General features: G+C 47.8%; 1 protein-coding gene across 1 annotated transcript in view; it reads left to right on the top strand.

Moving 5' to 3' along the window:
- Positions 1-285: 285 nt before the first annotated feature.
- Positions 286-21,473, top strand: part of cdh13 (cadherin 13, H-cadherin (heart)) — a 164,800-nt gene continuing 143,612 nt past the window's right edge. Inside the window, exons 1-3 of the mRNA XM_072466783.1 lie at positions 286-358; positions 1,394-1,509; positions 20,617-20,667. Coding sequence (XP_072322884.1) covers positions 286-358; positions 1,394-1,509; positions 20,617-20,667 — 240 coding nt within the window. The remainder of the gene's footprint in view (positions 359-1,393; positions 1,510-20,616; positions 20,668-21,473) is intronic.

The following is a 21,473-nucleotide window of genomic DNA, read 5'->3' as shown; positions in this document are numbered from 1 at the left end:
TACTCTGATAAAATAACATTCCTTTAGATCAATACTTACAAAAAAAAGAGAAACGCTTTGTTCAAATCCAATGGTGTGGCAGGAGAATAATATTGCTTTAGGCTAGAGTCTTGTTGGATTTTCTCTACATTTTCTCCCCGGGACCGGTACTAATCTCATTGGAAATTCAGCAACTGAATGCTCTCCAAAGATGGTAACAGGGATTGCACCAAAATTGTAATTAGAGGAGTGGAATGTTTGATGGAGATACAGGGCAGAAGGTGATTGCAGAGATGCAGTAGAGCTATGGAAGGATTTAAAGATGATAAATTTAATGAAGGGCACGGAGCAGATTATGAGGATGAAAGTGATAAGTTGAGTGAGACTTGGTGTAGGACAGGATTAATGCAGCAAAGTTAATGACTAACGGGTGGCCAGATAAGAGAGCAAGTGAGCAACCGAACTGGTGATAAATGCCTGTATAGCAGCTAATGAAGGGAGGGGAGTAAGGTGAAGCCACTCAACACTGTGGATGTGAAAGTAAGCAGTTGATTGGACAGGCGAATTATGGAAAGATGTTGGAAAGAAAAGGATTTTAAAGTATATGGAGGAATAAATGGATACGGAGCAGGAAGGTTAAAAGATAATTTCCATAAATTTAATATCCATTAAGTTAAGTCAATTCAAAACTCTGCTACCACACACTAACTCATTCACCCATCACCCCATTGCCCGCTAACCTACATTTGCTTCCGGTTAATCAACACCCCAACTGTAAGATTCTCATTCTCCATGGTCTTGCCCATCCCTACCTTGGTAACCTCTTCCAGCCTCTAAAACCCTCTGTGTGCCTCCAATTCTGGCCTATTATACATCACTGAAGGCACAGCCTTTAGCTGCCTTAGCCCGAGGCTCTGGAATTCCTCTCTAAATGTCTCCATTTCTGTATCTCATCTTTTCTATCATCCTTCAAGAAGCTCCTTAACACCGACCCCTTTGACAAAACATTTGGCCACCTGCCCTAATACCTCGTTATATGGTTTTGAGTCAAATTTTGTGCGCTAATGCTCCCTGCTGTGGGGTGTTTTGCAATGTTGAAGGCTCTCTATACAGGTGCAAGTTATTTTTATTGACTGGGAACTCATGGTGGAGAGATGGGAGGTGGAGTGGTAAATACTAACATGGATTGGTTGGGCTGCATGGCATGCTTCCATGTTATAGCTTCCATTCACGTCTATGTCTCTGTGATGAAAACGATGTTGGCATTGAACTAATCTCCGGATTGACTTGGACTTAAAAAATACTGGGATAGAATTCAGCCTGAGAGAATGGTAGGCATCCATGGTAAGGAGTGAAGTTTACGGTGGGTCCTGCAGATGATGACTTTGGTCTTCTGCATGTTGATCTGAAATAGATTTTGATTCACCTGAAATTGGGCAGCAGTTAAATAATCTATTGGCACAGAGACAGCCAGGAAAAGTCAAGAGCAATGTTGAAAGAGGGTTATACCTGAGTTCAATCAGTGAACGTGTAAGGGCTGCACCCTTGTATGCCGATGTTCTCAATGGGTAGTGTACAAATTATTTTTTTTTTAATTTAAAGTACCTTTTTTTTCCCCAATAAAAGGACAATTTAGCGTGGCCAATCCACCTACCCTGCACATCTTTGGGTTGTGGGGGTGAGACCCATGCAGACACGGGAAGAATATGCAAACTCCATATGGCCAGTGACTCAGGGCTGGGATCGAACCCGGGCCTTCAGCGCAGTGCTAACGCAGTGCTAACCATTGCGTGACCGTACTGCCCAATAGCATACAAATGATCAGGAAGGTCAATCACAGGATTTAGAGGATGAATTGATAAGAATTTTTAATGCTCATTACATGCAATTACACGTCCTTTCCAATCTCCTCAAAAATTGGAGGAATCATGGCTGGAATTGCAGGAAAATGGGGCAGTGAGTCACCACCACCTCACCATCTAACATTGATATCCCCACCTTCAGCACCACATGCTGCATGCTAACGGTATTGGAGTGGCGGATGGGGGGGAAGGAAAGAAGCACACTCATAATCTCCGGTCACCACTGAACCCCAGGGCCCCCTGGGATAAAGTAGTAATAGACCTGTTATTATTAAATTATGAGGGGCATAGACAGAGTGGATAGCCAGAGGCTTTTCCCCGGGGTAGAGGGGTCAATTACTAGGGGGCATAGGTTTAAGGTGAGAGGGGCAAGGTTTAGAGTAGATGTACGAGGCAAGTTTTTTACGCAGAGGGTAGTGGGTGCCTGGAACTTGCTACCGGAGGAGGTGGTGGAAGCAGGGACGATAGTGACATTTAAGGGGCATCTTGACAAATACATGAATGAGGGATACGGACCCAGGAAGTGTAGAAGATTGTAGTTTAGTCGGGCAGCATGGTCGGCATGGGCTTGGAGGGCCGAAGGGCCTGTTCCTGTGCTGTACATTTCTTTGTTCTTTGTTCTTTGTTCTGCGTGATCTTGCAAAATCTCCAAATTCTTCAACTATAGGGGAGAAGGCTTAAGAGAGCCCTCCCATCCCTCCATCTTTTCCGAAAGCCTCACCTGTTTAGCCTTCAGTCTGACACCTTTCATTTTGTTTTCAGGGCATATTTCGCCCTTTAATCTCTCTTCGTACCTTTTGTGCTGCTACAATGTCCTCATGACAGCATCACAGAATTTTTCACCTCTTCCATGGCACCAGAGGGAGCCTCTGGTAGAGAGGAAATACCATCAGGGGATTGCCATGCATATCAAGTAACCCCTGAGCCAAGAAAATAAGTGAAGGTCTGGACGGATTGAGAGGGGCAGGCAGAAATCCCGCCATGTTGGAACTCAAAAAAGACGAATTGAACTCTTAGAATCTTACGTTTACTCACAAAGTCTTTTGCCTTTCATTAGATCATGGGGGCATTTACTTAACATCACACAGTGGCATTGTATATGTTATCCACCCACATCAAATATCTCAGAAATTTAACTGCTGACAATAGCTGCTGTTGAACTACATTTTCATAACATCCACTCAACCTTTTCATTTTAATATATTGTAGAACTTGAATGTCACATAAGACGAAGCGACTTGAACAACATCAAGGTCCAATGTCAGGTTTCATCCCAGAGCATTAACATTGATGTATGCTCACATATTTTATTGGCTGGGACAGTCGAACTGCATTACATGCAACATTGTAGACTTGCAGCCCAAGATTAGAAAAGGCAATAAATTGAGTTATGTAGAAAGCATTTACATTTCACGTGTAAAGATTAGTGATGAAAAGAAACTGCACTCTTCAGCATCTGTACTTCTCAGCATGGGGGCGGCAAGGTAGCACAGTGGATAGCACTGTTGCTTCACAGAGCCAGGGTCCCAGGTTCGATTCCCGGCTTGGGTCACTGTCTGTGCGGAGTCTGCACTTTCTCCCCGTGTCGGCGTGGGTTTCCTCCGGGTGCTCCGGTTTTCTCCCACAAGTCCCGAAAGACGTGCTTGTTAGGTGAATTGGGCATTCTGAATTTTCCCTCAGTGCACCCGAACAGGCGCCGGAATGTGGCGACGAGGGGATTTTCACAGTACCTTCGTTGCTAATGTAAGTCTACTTGTGACACTAATAAAGATTACTAAAAGAAGTACTGAAAGTGAAAATGCATTCGGATGGATGAGCAAAGGGGAAGAGCAAATGGTTTGTGGCATATTAGTGCACAGCTGGCAGGTGCACAGCGGAGGGGGTGGGGGTGGCGGGTGCATTAGTTATGGTTGCCGCTGATTTTTAAATCTTGACCAACAAAGGAATGTCAAACTGAGGTCCTCACGCGACTGCACACAGTTACCTTTGCTTGAGCAGGGCAGACTGATTACCTGATGAGTGAGCATTTGGACACTTGTTTGCCCATCCCTAATTGGACTTGAACTGAGTGGTTTGTTAGGCCATTTTAGAGGGGCAGTTAAGATTCAGCCACATTGTTATAGGCCAGACTGGGTAAGGATGGCAGATTTCCATCAATGAACCAGATGGGTTTGGTGATAGCTAGCATGGTCATCGTTACTGGTGGTTGACTTTATCTTCCAGATTAATGACTTGCAGTTAAATTGCACAGCTGCCATGGTGGTATTTGAACCTGTGTGCCCCAAGGCCTGGACCTCTGGATTACCAGTCCAGTGACAATACTGTTACTCCACCTTCTGAGTATGTACAATATTTTCTGAATTAATTTCAGATTTCCAACATCTGCATGGTTCAATTAATTCCCGGGATTTGCTAATCCTTGAAATCTTATAATCGACTATTGAGACTGACACTCGTCTCATTTTTTGAACCTGCTGCAATGTATCTCACTGTGCAGCCCTGTACAACACTTGCCAGTTTTGACTGCCATGACCAATGCCCGTGGAGCGACCTATTGGTCAATTAGTTACCACCTGAGCTGTAAATTTCATTTAGTTTGGCATTCTTGAAGATAAAAATGTTAATATGTGATGAGAAAGGCCAGAGAGTGATTTCAAAAATAAGCTTTGGCAATTTCGACCCTATTCTCAGTGAACACAAGATCACAATGCAGACTAATTTTCCACTCACTATTCAATCAGAACTACAGCTGCAATTAGGATGGAGCTGCCATGCTGGTTCAGTAGGGTGGAGGAAAGGAAATTACAAAGAACTAAAGCATCACCCAGTTGATGAATTCCGTGTCCACACACACACAGATAAAATGTTTAGGATGCATCGACACCAACATAAATATTGTACTGTCCATTCTGCATATAAGCCAACATAATCTCACTGTTTTTGTGTATATCACCTCCATTTTTTGTCATTTCAAGGTTTTGATGTTTGTAACAGGAAGCATTAATTAACTTGTTGATTGAAATCCAATTTGTTCGAAGGAACCACACTTTCAGTCAAAGATCTTGTGAATGTGTAAAGATTTCCCAATATAATATTGTAGATTATGCACGATCATTTCTGCCAATCGCTGCGAAGTCTACATATTGTCACAACATCATGGATCTTTTGTGTCCCTGGGTACTAAATTAGCAGTCTGTAGAGATTGTAACATTAAGGTAGAGTATGTTCCAATGCTTATCCTGCCAAATAACAAGGTTGGACCCTCTGGGAGTGTTTTGATAGATTCTCAGATCAGCTCAAGGATCAGGGAGCAACTCTCCTTGAGACAGTCAGTTTCAGGGTGCCTGTCAGCCAACAAGTGTCACAAAGGCAAAATGGACAGAAACAGGTCCCAGTTAAGTTAAAAGAAAGGAGCAGAGAAACAGACTCCAAATTAAAGAAAGAGCAGTGGGGAGCAGGCTTTAAGTAAAGAGGGACACTGGGGCAAGGTACCCCTTTGGAGCAGTGGTGTTCTGCTTGGGGTGGCCTTGGATCTGAAAGTGCGCTTGTGAGATAATGTTGAGCGCACTGGGGAATCCAGGGAGAAGGATTCTTAGAAGGCAAGATTGAAACCCTGTGTTGAGGTGGACCATTGTTAAAGCTGACTTTGTGGGGGCAACTTTTGGTGAGAACTCCATGGAGAGATGCTCGAAGGTAAAGCAAGGAATCCCTCATGAGTTTCAATGAGATTCTTTGTCTAGGTGTTTACTGATATCTGGATGGGTTATTGAGAAATCCATGGACTCTGTCTTGGTTGCATCTGTCACTTCCTCGGTTATCGGTATGTTCGACCACATTTTGTCTTTTAATTCATAGTGGCTGTTATGATCCCAACTGATGTTACTACTGGACAGGTCGGATCCCAGGATGGAATCTGGCTTGATATAAACCAACATTTATTTTTTGTTTTGGTACATGGATGAACAGAGTAACAGGTGCTGATGAATTTTTAACAAAAGAACAAAACATATATTAAACAAGAAAATATTCACGATAATACACTACTCCTTCACCCCAGCTACCTTTACAGATATATGCAGATTTGCAAGGATAACACAATTACAAAATCCATCTTATACTCTAATGTTCTCAGTAAGTACACAGCCCATGTAAACCAATAGGTGAAATGTGATCAGACAACCTACACTCTGAACCCAAGTAACAGATATTATCCAAAACAACTTCTGCAGATTTCTCATCAAATCCTCCCAGATCCTTGTCATGCTCTAAACGACTGGTTTCACTGGAACTCTGGCTTCTACACAAGAGCTTCCAAACTCCGCTCTTGAAGAACACACCTTGAAATCTTTTCCCAAACAATGCTTGGATGCCTTTACCAAGGGTCCATCTCCAGGATTTGAACCTCTCCTTTTGGTTTCCGCTGCCCTGGATTTCCACTTGTATTCAAGCTTCTAGTAATCTCCCATGAACCCGGCCATACCAACAGAACACCACCGCTTCACAGGCTGTATTTATCTGTCACCAACCTTAGGATTACCTCATATGTTTGGCATCTCACTCGCTGACTTCACCCAGTCTGCACATTGCAGCCCTGTCTTTAACTGGGAGCCTCTCTCTGCTCCTTACTTCAACTTGATTTGACCTCACAGTTTTCCTGGGACTTTCCTATTTCCCATTCCCTAGTTTCTGGGACTTTCTGTTCTTCAGCATGGGATTGGCTTTCTGTCCCTAAGCATTATCCTGCCTGTTCTGACTTTCCACTGAGTTACCCCGGGTGGGATTCCCCGGGAATCGGCGGGGCGGGCAGAAACGGCGCAGTGGAGTGGCGGGAAACACTCCGGCGTCGGGCCGCCCCAAAGGTGCGGAATTCTCTGCACCTTCAGGGGCTAGGCCGTCGCCGGAGTGGTTTCCGCCCCGCCGGCCGGGTCCGCGCATGCGCGGGAGTGTCAGCGGCTGCTGGCGTCATCCCCGCACGTGCGCGGGGGGGGGGGGGTTCACCTTTGCACCGGCCATCGCGGATACTTACACGGCCAACGCGTAGGAATAGAGTGCCCCCACGGCACAGGCCCGCCCGTGGATCGGTGGGCCCCGATTGCCAGGCCACCTTGGGGGCACCCCCAGAGCCAGATCGCCCCCCCCCCCCCCCCGAGGACCCCGGAGCCCGCCCATGCCGCCAGGTCCCGCCGGTAAGGGGCCAATTCCAATTTACGCCGGCGGGACCTGCATAGAACGACGGGACTTCGGCCCATCGCGGGCCGGAGAATCGCCGGGCAGAGCCCGCCAACCGGCGCGGCACGATTCTCGCCCCCGCCAAATCTCCGGCGCCGGAGAATTCGGCAGCAGGCGGGGGCAGGATTCACGCCACCTCCCGGTGATTCTCCGACCCGGCGGGGGGTCGGAGAATCTCACCCCCGGTTCCAAATTGAAACTCAGTGCTTCTGCTTCTCACTGTGGGCCGCTGGTTGCTAAGCAAAAGCTCAGTTTTTTTATACTCTGATGTTTTAACAGTCGTAAAACCTGCATTATAATATAGTGAAACTAAACCTGTAGACTTTTTTTTAACATGAAACTAAACTGAAGTTATTAACCATTTATTTGCATGCAAATACATAAACAAGATTAAGCTGATTTACACTTATATCTTGGGTGAAATTTGGGCAAGTATTATTACTGGTGCACTGGACCTTGCGGTGAGCCAAGGGGTAACTCTTTAACGGAGTTGGCATAAAGTTAATCCGAGGGCCACCCTTTCTCCCCCCCCCCACACACAATGCAAGACCTGCCCACCCACCCCCACCAGAACCCTCCCACCGCCCCCCTACCAGAGACGCCTGAAAAAAAGAGGCCTCCTAAATAAAAATAACCCCCACAGAGAATCCCTAAAAATGAAACCCGCCCAGTGACCTCCTAAATAAAGAGACACCCCACAGAGACCCCTAAATATGGAAATCCCCAGAAAAGTGACTCCTGTCAGGAAATCCCTTAGAAGAGTGACCCCCATCAGAGGCCCCCCACCCCCCTCCGCCCCAGAAGAAAGACTCCTGGAAGCCAATTCAGACAGGCAATGAATAAATTACTGTTTTAACACTCACCTGACATACACCTGCTGGCTTAGACACAGGAGGCACCACCTGTCAATTCCTGAAAAGAGAAAACCAGTCAGCTGTGTTTAAACTCCCTCAGATCTTTGATCTGCAAGCTGTTCATTCATTTCTCTTTGATATTGATTTTACTAGGCTGTGATTGACATCTTCCACGCCACACACAGCTGTCAGCATTGTTCCATTCACTTTCCTTCACGGTTGAGTAACTTTAAAGTGCTGTAACTTCAATGTTTATAAAGATCAAGCTTTGATTGACAGGTCCTGGGTCACTTCAAACAGAATTAAATGGTTAGCAATCTCCTCTCTGCACGGTTCTGTGATTTTGAAGCGGTCCACTGGAAACTGAATATAAGAGTATAAGGTCCGTATTGTAAATTGTTTCACCTTTAGAACAACAAACTGTACAGGCCCTTGAAGTGGGCAGCATGGTAGCATAGTGGTTAGCACAATTGCTTCACAGCTCCAGGGTCCCAGGTTCGATTCCCGGCTTGGGTCACTGTCTGTGTGGAGTCTGCACGTTCTCCCCGTGTGTGCGTGGGTTTCCTCCGGGTGCTCCGGTTTCCTCCCACAATCCAAAGATGTATTAGGTGGATTGGCCATGCTAAATTGTCCTGAGTGTCCAAAATTGCCCTTAGTGTTGGGTGGGGTTACTGCGTAATGGGGTTAGGGTGGAGGTGTGGGCTTGGGTAGGGTCCTCTTTCCAAGAGCCGGTGCAGACCCGATGGTTCGAATGGCCTCCTACTGCACTATAAATTCTATGATTCAACCCACGATGTTGGGCCGACCATTTATCCTAATCTAAGATCAACCTAGCCCCTTCAATTTACTGCTATCCATGTGCCTGTCCAAGAGTCTCTTAAATGTCCTGACAGAACATGGAACAGTACTTGTAAAGTTTAGTTTTTTTCCTGTGGGTTTATTACAAAAGCAGGTGTCTTGAATCTCAACCTTTGTCTACTTTAAACAGCCTTTTATTGCTCTTTGGCCGATCTCCCCCTCCACATTCTGGGGTCTGATCAAGGATCATAACAACATATGAAGCCCACATTGATGCAATTAACTTCTGTATGGATTTGAATCATTGCCAGAAATGTCTCGATTTTATTGCATGTTGACCTGAAATTCATGACTGAAGACATCATGAGGAGTTTTAGTGTTTAAAAAATGTGGTGATCTGTTTCCATCTGTTTCCATTACATAAGTAGTTCAGAGAAAATGGAATTCAACACCAGATGTACATGAAGAACAGCTTTCACATTCATTGCAGCAATAAATGGAAAAAAAAACTTGTTCAAGATAAATTGGATTGTTGCATTTCAAACTGCACACAAATTGATTTAGTTTTCCATTTTAAATCAAATTCAGAGCTTGTCAACTTTCTATCACAAAAACAATGGAGGCGTAGCAATTTAATGGCATCACATCCATTTTATAGGCTTAAATGAGCTCCTAAATGTTCAACAGTATGCGCATCTCCACCTGCACTGGAAGTGTGCCCTCCATCATATCGGTAAAGACTCTTGCATGGAGTCTGCAGTTGAAACAAACATTCGGCTCCATGTATGTCTACAGGTAGACAGCTTGTTTAAGGCCAAATTTGTTTGTGACTGCATTATACATCAGTCTGTACTCGCAGTCACTTAGCAACTAAATCAGTGATCCTCAAATGGTCCACTGGTGGGTACCTCTGTAAGGGTACGTTTCAAGGACATGGCGCCGGGTCAGAGAATTCCCGGACATGCCCCGGTGCCCTGACGCCGGCTTCCCCATTCTCCGGCGCCATTTTTCGGGCGCCGGCGGGATCGCCGCCACGCCGGTTGGGGGCATGTTGACAACGCCCCTCCCCGGCGATTCTTCGGGCCCCAATGGGCCGAGTGGCCGACGAGTTTGGCCCAGTCCCGCCGGCGTGGATTACTCAGGTCCCATACGGCGGGACCTGGAAGGTAAGTGTGCGGGGGCCGTCCTGGAGGGGGGGGTGCGGGGGTATCTGACCCCGGGGATGCGGGGGCCCCACGGTGGCCTAGCCCGCGATCAGGGCCTACCGATCGGCGGGCGGGCTGGTTCCATGGGGTCCTACTTTGCGCCACGCTGGGCCCCTGCAGGGTTCTGCCATATTGCCCGGGGGCCAGCACGGGGAAGGGAACCCCCGCGCATGCATGGAAATACAGCGGTCATTCCGCGCATGCGCAGGAATATGCCGGCCGTTCCGCGTATGCGTGGACTTGCGCGGGCCTTTCCCCGCCGGCTGGAGCTGCGGGGACAACTCGGGCGGCAAACTAGCACCCTAGAAAGGTGAGAATTCCTCACTTTCGGGGGCCGTTGACCCAAAGTCGTTGGCGCCGGTTTCCATGCCAGCATGAGGACTTAGCCCCATTTTTAGAGAATCACGCCCCATGCGTCTGAGATGGACACTCATGGTGCCTCCCAGCATTGGTGAGTTAGCTTTGGGCCACAACTGGCGTCTGCAGCTCACTGATAGTAAACCAATGACTTCTGCGATTCAAGTTTCTCAGGGCCTACCATTGGCCTCATGAAGCATCTGCACTAGAAGTGCATCTCAGCTCAGGAATGATCCAATTTCTAGGCCTGAATCTCAAGATTCGATTCTTCAAAATCAGCTATGGCCTTGGGAAATAACACAAGAAGTAGGAGCAGGAGTGGACCAAATGGTCCGTCGAGCCTGTTACACCATTCAGTACGATCAGGGCTGATCCTGGGCTTCAGCTCCATTTTCTCACCTGCTACTCATATCCCTTGATCCCCTGAGACACCAAAAATCTCTCAACCCAGCCTTGAATGTGTTCAATGATGGAGTATTCATAACCCTCTGGGGTAGAGAACTCCTAAGGTTTACAACCCTGTCAATGAAGTGATTTCTCCTCATCTCCGCCCCATACCGGCCTCGCCGAACAGGCGCCGGAATGTGGCGACTAGGGGCTTTTCACAGTAACTTCATTGAAGTCTACTCGTGACAATAAGCGATTATTATGATTATAAATGTTCGGCCCCTGATCCTGCAACTGTGACTTCGTGCTTTAGATTCCCCAAACAATCTCTCAGCACCTAAACTATCAGTCCCCTTCAGATTTTCGTAGGTTTAAATGAGACTGCTTCTCATACTTCTAAACTCCAGGAAATATAAGCCCAATTTACTCAGCCGCTCATCATAGGACAACCCCCCCATGCTCGGAACAATTTAGTGAACCTTCACTGTACTGCCTCATATCCAAGTATATCCTTTCTTAAAATAAATCATGACTGTTCTTCCTGGCAACTGGACTTAATGTTGAACTGGCACAAGAACAGGATAAAGGAGGAGGTGATGGTTTAGTAGTAAAGTCACTGGACTACCTGACCTGTCAGGCCTACATGTAACTGCAGACCCAATGTGGTTGACACATATCTGTCCTCTGAAATGGCCAGCAAGCCACTCAGTTGTATTAAACCTCTACAAAGTCTAAAAGGAGTGAAAACGGATGGACCATCTGGCATTGGCCGGGGAAGAGTTAACAGCAAATCCAACTCTCTTGACCCTGTAAAGGTGTCCTTCAAAACACCTGGCGCATTGTGCCAAAATGGGAGAGCTTCCCCATAAATTAGTCGAGCAATGTCCTGACATTGTCTTTAAGATATGCTTCCGAGAGAATGGCTATGTCCCAAACACCACCATCACCAGAGGTGGCAGCATCGCGGTATAAAGTTGGGAGAGAGTTGGCCTGGGAATCCTCAACATTGCCTTTGGACGCCATGAAGTATCATGGCATCAGGTCAGCCATAGGCAAGGAAACCTTGTGATGATTATAACCTACCACCTGCGATCAGCTGATGAATCAGTACTCCTTCATGTTGAACACCAATTGGAAGAAGCAGTGAAGGTGGCCAGGGCACAGAAGATACTCTAGGTTTGGGAATTTAATGTCCATCACTGAGAGTAGCTCAGTAACACCACTACTGACAAAGCTGACCAGATCCTAAAGGACATAGCTGCTGGATTGGATTGGTGGCAGGTGTGAGGGAATCAGCAAAGGGCAACAACTTATCTGACCTCATCATCACCATTCTACCTGTTACAGATGCATCTGTTCATGGCAGTACTGGGAGGAATAACCATCGCACAGTCCTTGTGGAGACGAAGTTCTGTCTTCACATTGAGGATATCCTCCAACGTGCTGTGTAGCACCAGCACCATCAATGAGAGGGGGCCGATTTAGCTCAGTTGGCTAGATTGCTGATTCATGATGCAGAGTGAGGCCAGCAGCGCAGGTTATTCATGAAGGCCACGCCTTCTCAACCTTGATCCTCAGGTTAAACCATCACCAGTCAGCTCTCCCCCTCAAAGGGCAAAGCAGCCTATGGTCATCTAGGACTATGGCCACTTTACCTTACCTTTAGATGCGAGAGATTTTGAACAGATATAGCAACTCAAAACTGGGTATCCATGAGGCGCTGGCGGCCTCTCAGTAGCAGCAGATTTCTATTCAACCACAGTCTGTAACCTCATGACCCGGCAGATCTACCACTCTAGTTCAATGAGGAATGCAGGAGGGCATGCCAGCAGCAGTACCAGGATTACCTAAAAATAAGGTGTTAACCCGGTGAACCTGCAGCACATAATTACTTGCATGCAAAACAGTGGAATCAGCTTTTATAGACAGGGCCAAGCAATTCTACAACCAGTGGATCAGATCTAAGCTCTGCAGTTCATTCGCTTTGCCTTCATTCTAACGACATCCAGTCCTGAATGGTGGTGGACAATTAAGTAACTAACAGGGGGAGGAGGCTCCACGTATACTCTCATCCTCAATGATGGGGGAGTCTAGGACATCTATGCAAAAGACAAGGCTGAAGCAATAGCAACTATCTTCAGCCAGCTGAGTATCACAAATGCCAGTCTTCAGCCACAAGAAATCCTAAAGCCCCTGGATACTGCAAAGGCTATGGGCCCTGAGAGTATCCCGACAACAGTACTGAAGACTTGTATTCCAGAACTAGCTGTGTCCCAAGCCAAGTTGTTCCAGTACAGCTACAACACTGGTATGTACCCGACAATGTGGAAAATTGCCCAGGTATGACTTGTCCATAAAAAGCAGGTCATATCCAACCCAGCTAGTTACCCTGTCAGTCTACTCTTGATCATTAACATAGTGATGAAAGGTGCAATTGATAATGCAATCAAAGTGGCATTTACTCACCAATAATCTTCTCAGTGACTTTCAAATTGTGTTCTCCCAGGGAGGGCCTCTCGGTTCCTGATCTCATTACTGCCTTGGTCCAACATGGATTAAAAAATGAACAAAAGAGATGAGTTGAGTGACGGCTCTTGATCGCCATGTTGCATTTTACCACGTTTGGTATCAAGGAGCCAACTGAAATCAATAGGAATCGAGGGAAAACTCTCCACTGGTTGGAGTCATATGATGTTATTGGAGGTCATAGTCCTGGTACATCACTGCAGTGGTTCCTCAAAGTAGTGTCCAAGGCCCAACCATCTTCAATTGCTTCATCAATGACCTTCCCTCCACCATTAGGTCAGAAGTGAGGATGTTTGCGGATGTTTACACAATGTTCAGCACCATTCACTCCTCCGCAGCCACTGAAGCAGTCTGTGTTCATATGAAGCAAGACCTGAATAATATTCAGGCTTGCGCTGACTCACGGCAAGTCACATTTATGCCACACAATTGCCAGGCAATGCCATCTCCAACAAGAGAGAATCTAACAATCCCCTCCTGATATTCAATGGCATTAACATCGCTGGTTCCCTCAATATCAACATCCTTTGGGGGTTACCATTGACCAGGAGCTTCACTGGACCAGTCATATAAATACTGTGGCTGCAAGAGCAGGTCAGAGGAATTCTGCAGAGAGTAACTCCCCAAAGCCCATCTACCATCTTCAAGGCAAAAGTTAGGAGTGATAGAATACACTCCACTTGACTGAATGAGTGCAGCTCCAACAACATTATTTTGGACAAAGTAACTTGCTTGATTGGCATCTTTAACATCCACCCCCTCCGCCACTGACTCACAGTGGCAGCAGTGTGTACCGTCTACAATATGCACTGCGGAAACTCGCCAAGGCACTTTTGACAGATGTTTCCAAACCTGCGACCTCTAACCCTGTAAGAACAAGGGCAGCAGATGCATGGGAACACCACCACCTGCAAATTCCCTTCCAAGTCACTCACCAACCTGACAAGGAACTACATCACCATTCCTTTAGTTTTCCTGGGTCAAAGTCTTGGAATCCCCTTCCTTACAGCACTGCGAATGCACCTACACCGCATGGAGTGCAGCCGTTCAAGAAGATAATGCACCACCACCTTCACCAGAGCCATCATGGATGGGCAATAAATGCAGGTCTAGCCAGCAACACCCACATCCCATGAACAAATGTTTTAAAAATTACAGTGAGACATAAGCGAGAATGATCTTAGAAATCTGTGAATGTGCTATCTCTGTTGTGTTCCTGTGGGAGACCATTTATATGTTGGAACAGTGAAAGGAATCTAATATTGCTCCCGTGGTTACCAGCGATTTACAACAGTAGTCTGGAGAATTACAGACTTCTGTTAGCTTTGCCTTTGCCTGCCAAGCTAGATGTCCAATGGTGCAGCTGATGGCTCTCGCAATGGCTGGCAGGTTAATATTGTTCAATATCTTACCATTTGTAGTGGGTGATTCCTCAAACAATGCAGACCATGGGCGGGATTCTCCAATCCCCGCCGGGTCGGAGAATTGCCGGGGGGCGGCGTGAATCCTGCCCCCGCCGGCTGCCATATTCTCCGGCGCCGGGGTTTTGGCGGGGATCGCGCCACGCCGGTAGGCCCCCCGCAATGGGCCGAGTGGCCGCCTGTTTTCGGCGGGTCCCGCCGGCGTAAATCACAACAGGTCCTTACCAGCGGGACCTGGCTCCACAGGCGGCCTGCAGAGTCCTCGGGGGGGGGGGGCATCTGGCCCCGGGGGGATTCCCCCCGGTGGCCTGGCGACCGGAGCCCACCGATCCGCGGCCGGCCTGTGCTGTGGGGGCACTCTTACTCTCCGCACCAGCCGCTGCCAACCTCCGCCATGGCCAGTGCAGAGAAGAACCCCCCTGCGCATGCGCTGGGATGACGCCGGCACATGCTGGCGCTCCCCCACATGCGCCAAATCGCGTCGGCCGACGGAGGCTCTTCGGCGTCGCTTGGCGTGGCACCAAGCCAGCTGGCGCGGCGCCAAACACTCCGCCGCCGACCTAGCGGCTGAACGTGCGGAGGATTCCGCACCTTCGGGGCGGCCCGACGCCGGAGTGGTTCACGCCACACCTCGGTGCCGGAGTAGCCCACCCCGCCGGTTCGCGGAGAATCCCGCCCCATATGTTTCAATCTCCAAGCACAACACGCAGGCTATTTTGTAGCCTGATTCAGAATGCTCCCGATGGATTTTTTCTCTATATTGTGGAACACGGACTCATCAGCGCCTTCACACAACAGGATACCAACCAATGAAACCAGGAATTTAGTCTTTTCTCATCACCCCCCCCCACGCCCCCACCCCCCCACCCCCTCACACTTCAGGTGACTGGATGTGAAAGTTGTCTGTAAAGCTGGTAGAGTGAGGAGAAAGCTCGTGCACGGCACATATTTATTGCTTGTTGCAGGCCTAGTAATGCGGATTATAAAAGAATCAAAGAGATTTTGTTAAGCCGTATTCCTCATGTGGCATGCAACAAATGGCGGACGAGAGAGTTTTCGCCTGCCGTAGAATCCACATTGTGGAAAGATAAAATTACTTCCAAGGCTGAGAACATAGAACATTACAGCGCAGTACAGGCCCTTCGGCCCTTGATGTTGCGCCGACCTGTGAAACCACTCTAAAGCCCATCTACATTATTCCCTTATCATCCATATGTTTATCCAGTGACCATTTAAATGCCCTTAATGTTGGCGAGTCCACTACTGTTGCAGGCGGGGCATTCCACGCCCTTACTACTCTCAGTAAAGAACCTACCTCTGACATCAAACTTATATCTATCTCCCCTCAATTTAAAGCTATGTCCCCTTGTGCTAGACATCACCATCCGAGGAAAAAGGCTCTCACTGTCCACCCTATCCAATCCTCTGATCATCTTGTATGCCTCAATTAAGTCACCTCTTAACCTTCTTCTCTCTAACGAAAACAGCCTCAAGTCCCTCAGCCTTTCCTCATAAGATCTTCCCTCCATACCAGGCAACATCCTGGTAAATCTGCTCTGCACCCTTTCCAATGCTTCCACATCCTTCCTATAATGCGGCGACCAGAACTGTACGCAATACTCCAAATGCGGCCGCACCAGAGTTTTGTACAGCTGCAACATGACCTCATGGCTCCGAAACTCAATGCCTCTACCAATAAAAGCTAACACACCGTCCGCCTTCTTAACAACCCTATCAACTTGGGTGGCAACTTTCAGGGATCTATGTACATGGACACCGAGATCTCTCTGCTCATCCACACTACCAAGAATCTTACCATTAGCCCAGTACTCTGTATTCCTGTTACTCCTTCCAAAATGAATCACCTCACACTTTTCTGCATTAAACTCCATTCGCCATCTCTCAGCCCAGCTCTGCAGCTTATCTATGTCCCTCTGTAACTTGTAACATCCTTCCGCACTGCCCACAATTCCACCGACTTTAGTGTCATCTGCAAATTTACTCACCCATCCTTCTACGCCCTCGTCCAGGTCATTTATAAAAATGACAAACAGCAGTGGCCCCAAAACAGATCCTTGTGGTACACCACTAGTAACTGAACTCCAGGCTGAACATTTCACATCAACCACCACCCTCTGTCTTCTTACAGCTAGCCAATTTCGGATCCAAACTGCTAAATCACCCTGAATCCCATGCCTCTGTATTTTCTGCAATAGCCTACCATGGGGAATTTTATCAAACGCTTTACTGAAATCCATATACACCACATCAACTGCTTTACCCTCATCCACCTGTTTGGTCACCTTCTCAAAGAACTCAATAAAGTTTGTGAGGCACGACCTACCCTTCACGAATCCGTGTTGACTATTCATAATCAAATTATTCCTTTCTGGATGATTATAAATCCTATCTCTTATAAATCTTTCCAAGACTTTGCCCACAACAGAAGTAAGGCTCACTGGTCTATAGTTACCGGGGTTGTCTCTACTCCCCTTCTTGAACAAGGGGACAACATTTGCTATCCTTCAGTCTTCTGGCACTATTCCTGTAGACAATGACGACATAAAGATCAAAGCCAAAAGCTCAGCAATCTCCTCCCTAGCTTCCCAGAGAATCCTAAGATAAATCCCATCCGGCCCAGGGGACTTATCTATTTTCACACTTTCCAGAATTGCTAACACCTCCTCCTTATGAATCTCAAGCCCTTCTAGTCTAGTAGCCTGTATCTCAGTGTTCTCCTCGACAACATTGTCTTTTTCCTGTGTGAATATTGACAAAAAATATTCATTTAGCACCTCTCCTATCTCCTCGGAGTCCACGCATAACTTCCCGCTACTGTCCTTGGCTGGCCCTACCCTTAACCTAGTCATTCTTTTATTCCTGACATACCTATAGAAAGCTTTAGGGTTATCCTTGATCCTACCTGCCAAAGACTTCTCATGTCCCCTCCTGGCTCTTTGCTCTCTCTTTAGGTCCTTCCTAGCTAACTTGTAACTCTCACGCACCCTAACTGAACCTTCACATAGAATTTACAGTGCAGAAGGAGGCCATTCGGCCCATCGAGTCTGCACCGGCTCTTGGAAAGAGCACCCTACCCAAGGTCAACACCACCACCCTAGCCCCATAGCCCAGTAACCCCACCCAACACTAAGGGCAATTTTGGACACTTAAGGGCAATTTATCATGGCCAATCCACCTAACCTGCACATCTTTGGACTGTGGGAGGAAACCGGAGCACCCGGAGGAAACCCACGCACACACGGGGAGGATGTGCAGACTCCGCACAGACAGTGACCCAAGCCGGAATCGAACCTGGGACCCTGGAGCTCATCTATCTTTACATAAGCCTCCTTCTTCCTCTTGACAAGTGATTCAACTACTTTTGTAAAGCACGGTTGCCTCGCTCGACCATTTCCTCTCTGCCTGACAGGTACATACTTATCAAGGACACGCGGTAGCTGTTCCTTGAACAAGCTCCACATTTCAATTGTGCCCATCCCCTGCAGTTTCCTTCCCCATCCTATGCATCCTAAGTATTGCCTCATCGCATCATAATTGCCTTTCCCCCAGTTATAACTCTTGTCCTGCGGTATATACCTATCCCTTTCCATCGCTATAGTAAACGTAACCGAATTGTGGTCATTATCACCAAAGTGCTCACGGACCTCCAAATCTAACACCTGTCCTGGTTCATTACCCAGTACCAAATCCAATGTGGCCTCATCTCTTGTTGGCCTATGTAGCGCACAAAGACTCACGAGAGACGAATAGAGATGTAGTCGATGAGGCTTTATTAAGCGTGACTTGTTCCCCGCAGTTCAGTAGCTGACTGGCCTGCGGGGGAGAACTCCAGGTTCTTATACTCCGCCTTCAGGGCGGAGCTAGAGGTCAACAGCCAACCAGGACCCGGGATCTGTCAGCCAATGACATCACGGCTTCACAGTCCCACATGACCCCTAATGCATACTACCACATTCACCCCTTGTTAAAAATGAACCCGGCGGGGTGGTGCTTCGTATGGTGGTAAGGGTTTACAAGGCTGGTCCTGGGAGGAAAACTTTTGCATGTCATCACAGCATGTACAGAGGGTTTTTTTTGTTTTGAACTATTTACAGTAAAAGGGGGAAAAGGAAAACGTTCTTGTTACAGTCCACAATATAGTAGTGTTACATTGATGCCACAAGTCGGTCGGGCGGTCTGGTCGTCCTCGTCGATCGCCTCGGCCCCGGTGGTGGTGCTTGTTCCCGTGTTGTCGTCTCCGGGAGCCTTACGGTTTCTGCTTCCGCTTCACTTCTGGTCGGACCTGGGAGGAGGACCGATCCCCCCGGGAAGGGGGCGCTCGCGGGGTGCGCCGGTGGCAGGGAGGGGGTGATTGGTGTCGGGGGGGTGTGCGTGTTGCCGGCGGGCGCCAGATCTCGCAGGGAGACCGTGTCCTGTCGGCCGTCGGGGTACTCCACGTAAGCATACTGCGGGTTCGCGTGGAGGAGGCGAACCCTCTCGACCAACGGGTCCGACTTGTGCGCCCGCACATGTTTTCGGAGCAGGATGGGTCCTTGGACCGCCAGCCAGGTCGGCAGCGACGCTCCAGAGGAGGACTTCCTGGGGAAGACAAGGAGGCGCTCATGAGGCGTTTGGTTAGTGCTAGTACACAGTAGCGACCGGATGGAGTGGAGAGCGTCCGGAGGACCTCCTGCCACCATGAAACTGGGAGGTCCCTGGACCGTAGGGCCAGTAGGACGGTCTTCCAGACCATGCCGTTCTCCCTCTCTACTTGCCCGTTCCCCCGGGGGTTGTAGCTGGTCGTCCTGCTCGAGGCTATACCGTTGATATATCGGGGAGATTGTGCAAACGCCACACGGATAGTGACCCAGAGCCGGGATCGTACCTGGGATCTCGGCGCCGTGAGGCAGCAGGCTAACCACTGCACCACCGTGCTGCCTAAATTGGCTCATTAATGAGCCTGTTGTGAATGGGCAGGTCACTTGCATAGGCCCCTTCCCATCTCCATCTTAATTTTGTGCCATTCTCTCATTACCAGCAGATTGATACACAGCCTCTTCTAGGAGACCCAGCCACCATTTTCCCTGCCGTGATAGGCTGTATTACATTCTGCCCATTGTATCTTTAACTCATGTCAGCCATGGTTCCTAGCCAACAGGAAACATGAAGCAGGTGAAAACGGACTTAATCCATGGGGTAGGTGCTTTTATAGCACTGCTTGTGGGCCAAGAGGATCGGGAGTGTTTCCTCCAAAATCAACACGCTACCAGACAAAACCCTACAGTGATCTATCTGCTTCGAAGGCGGCATGGTGGCGCATTGGTTAGCACGGTTGCCTCACGGCGCCGAGGACCCGGGTTCAATCCCGGCCCTGGGTCACTGTCCGGGTGGAGTTTGCACATTCTCCCCATGTCTGCATGGGTCTCACGCCCACAACAAAAAATTGTGTAGGCTAGGTGGATTGGCCACGCTAAATTGCCCCTTAATTGGGAAAAAAAGAATTGAGTACTCGAAATGTATATTCAAAAAAAAGATCTATCTGCTTCTGTGAAACCATCTGCCTGTCCCCTGCCTCTGACTTCATTTTGATACCCCTCAACCTTTCCTCCCATCACCACCAGCTGCCTCCACCCCTGCCCAACCATGATTGCAACTTCCTCTTTCCGATCATCTCTGTCCCAATCAGAATGTCCCACCCTGCACCACTTCTCCCATAATCCTCCCACAAGAAATACCTGCTCTCCTGTCTGTGGCCTTGTGTTGCTGGTTCTCCTGCCTCACAGGCCTTCAGCATGTTAATGAGACTGCCTGCATTAGGAAACCAAGAGAAAATAAAATCAAACAAATGGGAACCCATTCTCCTGTGTCTCCCAATCATAAAACAACGTCCCCACATGGAAAGCACCCCCAGGCTAAAATCCAAACTCAAAGAAATTACTTTGTTCCCTCCTGGTCCTCAAGCGCTGGTCTTAAATTGAACAAAACCTTTGATTGACAGGCTTGGCTTCCAGTCAAGCAGAGAGCTAGTAGATTAAGACCACGGGTACAGGTAAGTAGAATGAATGGGATAAAAACAAATAAGTTCAATCCTTACTGGCACTCTGGGTCCTAAGAAAGATTTTAGGCATAACATGAAGCAAATATATTCTATATTTGATCATTTTCCCCATTAAATGACTTCCTGTGCAATAACCGTTAGCTCAAAAATGTAGGGCTTTTCTGTGGGCCAATTAAATTCTTTCACTTAATAGTCTTAAACTGGGAATCCTTTTTATATCCTGCAGTGATTACTTATCAATAAGGAATGGGAGATATTCTCATTAAAGCACGCATTTTCTTCATGAAGTGAAACCACTGTGAAAACTCTCTTTAGCCACGTTGAACCAAATATTGGGATTTTGTTTTATGTGTGCGAGAAAGTTTAATTTGTTTTTGCTTTTAAACTTAGAACATGATTATCTGACAAGTAATCGGAACAAAAGGTGCAGTTAATGTGGAGAGGGCTTTGCTAAATAGGTTTGAGTCCAATTCCCTGCAGATCAGCATTTTGGGTGTAATGCTGGTTGGGCTGGTTTAGCTCACTGGGCTAAATCGCTGGCTTTTAAAGCAGACCAAGGCAGGCCAGCAGCACGGTTCAATTCCCGTACCAGCCTCCCCGAACAGGCGCCGGAATGTGGCGACTAGGGGCTTTTCACAGTAACTTCATTGACGCCAGCTCGTGACAATAAAGCAATTTTCATTTCGTTTCATCCTTTTTTCCAATTAAGGGGCAATTTAGCCTGGCCAATCCACCCACCCTGCACATTTGGGTTGTGGGAGTGAGACGCATGCAGGCACGGGGAGAATATGCAAACT

Source organism: Scyliorhinus torazame, chromosome 10 (genome assembly GCF_047496885.1).
Source record: "Scyliorhinus torazame isolate Kashiwa2021f chromosome 10, sScyTor2.1, whole genome shotgun sequence".
NCBI classification, from domain to species: Eukaryota; Metazoa; Chordata; class Chondrichthyes; order Carcharhiniformes; family Scyliorhinidae; genus Scyliorhinus; species Scyliorhinus torazame.
Note: the sequence above shows the minus strand (reverse complement) of the source record. Positions and strands in the feature narration are given on the sequence as shown.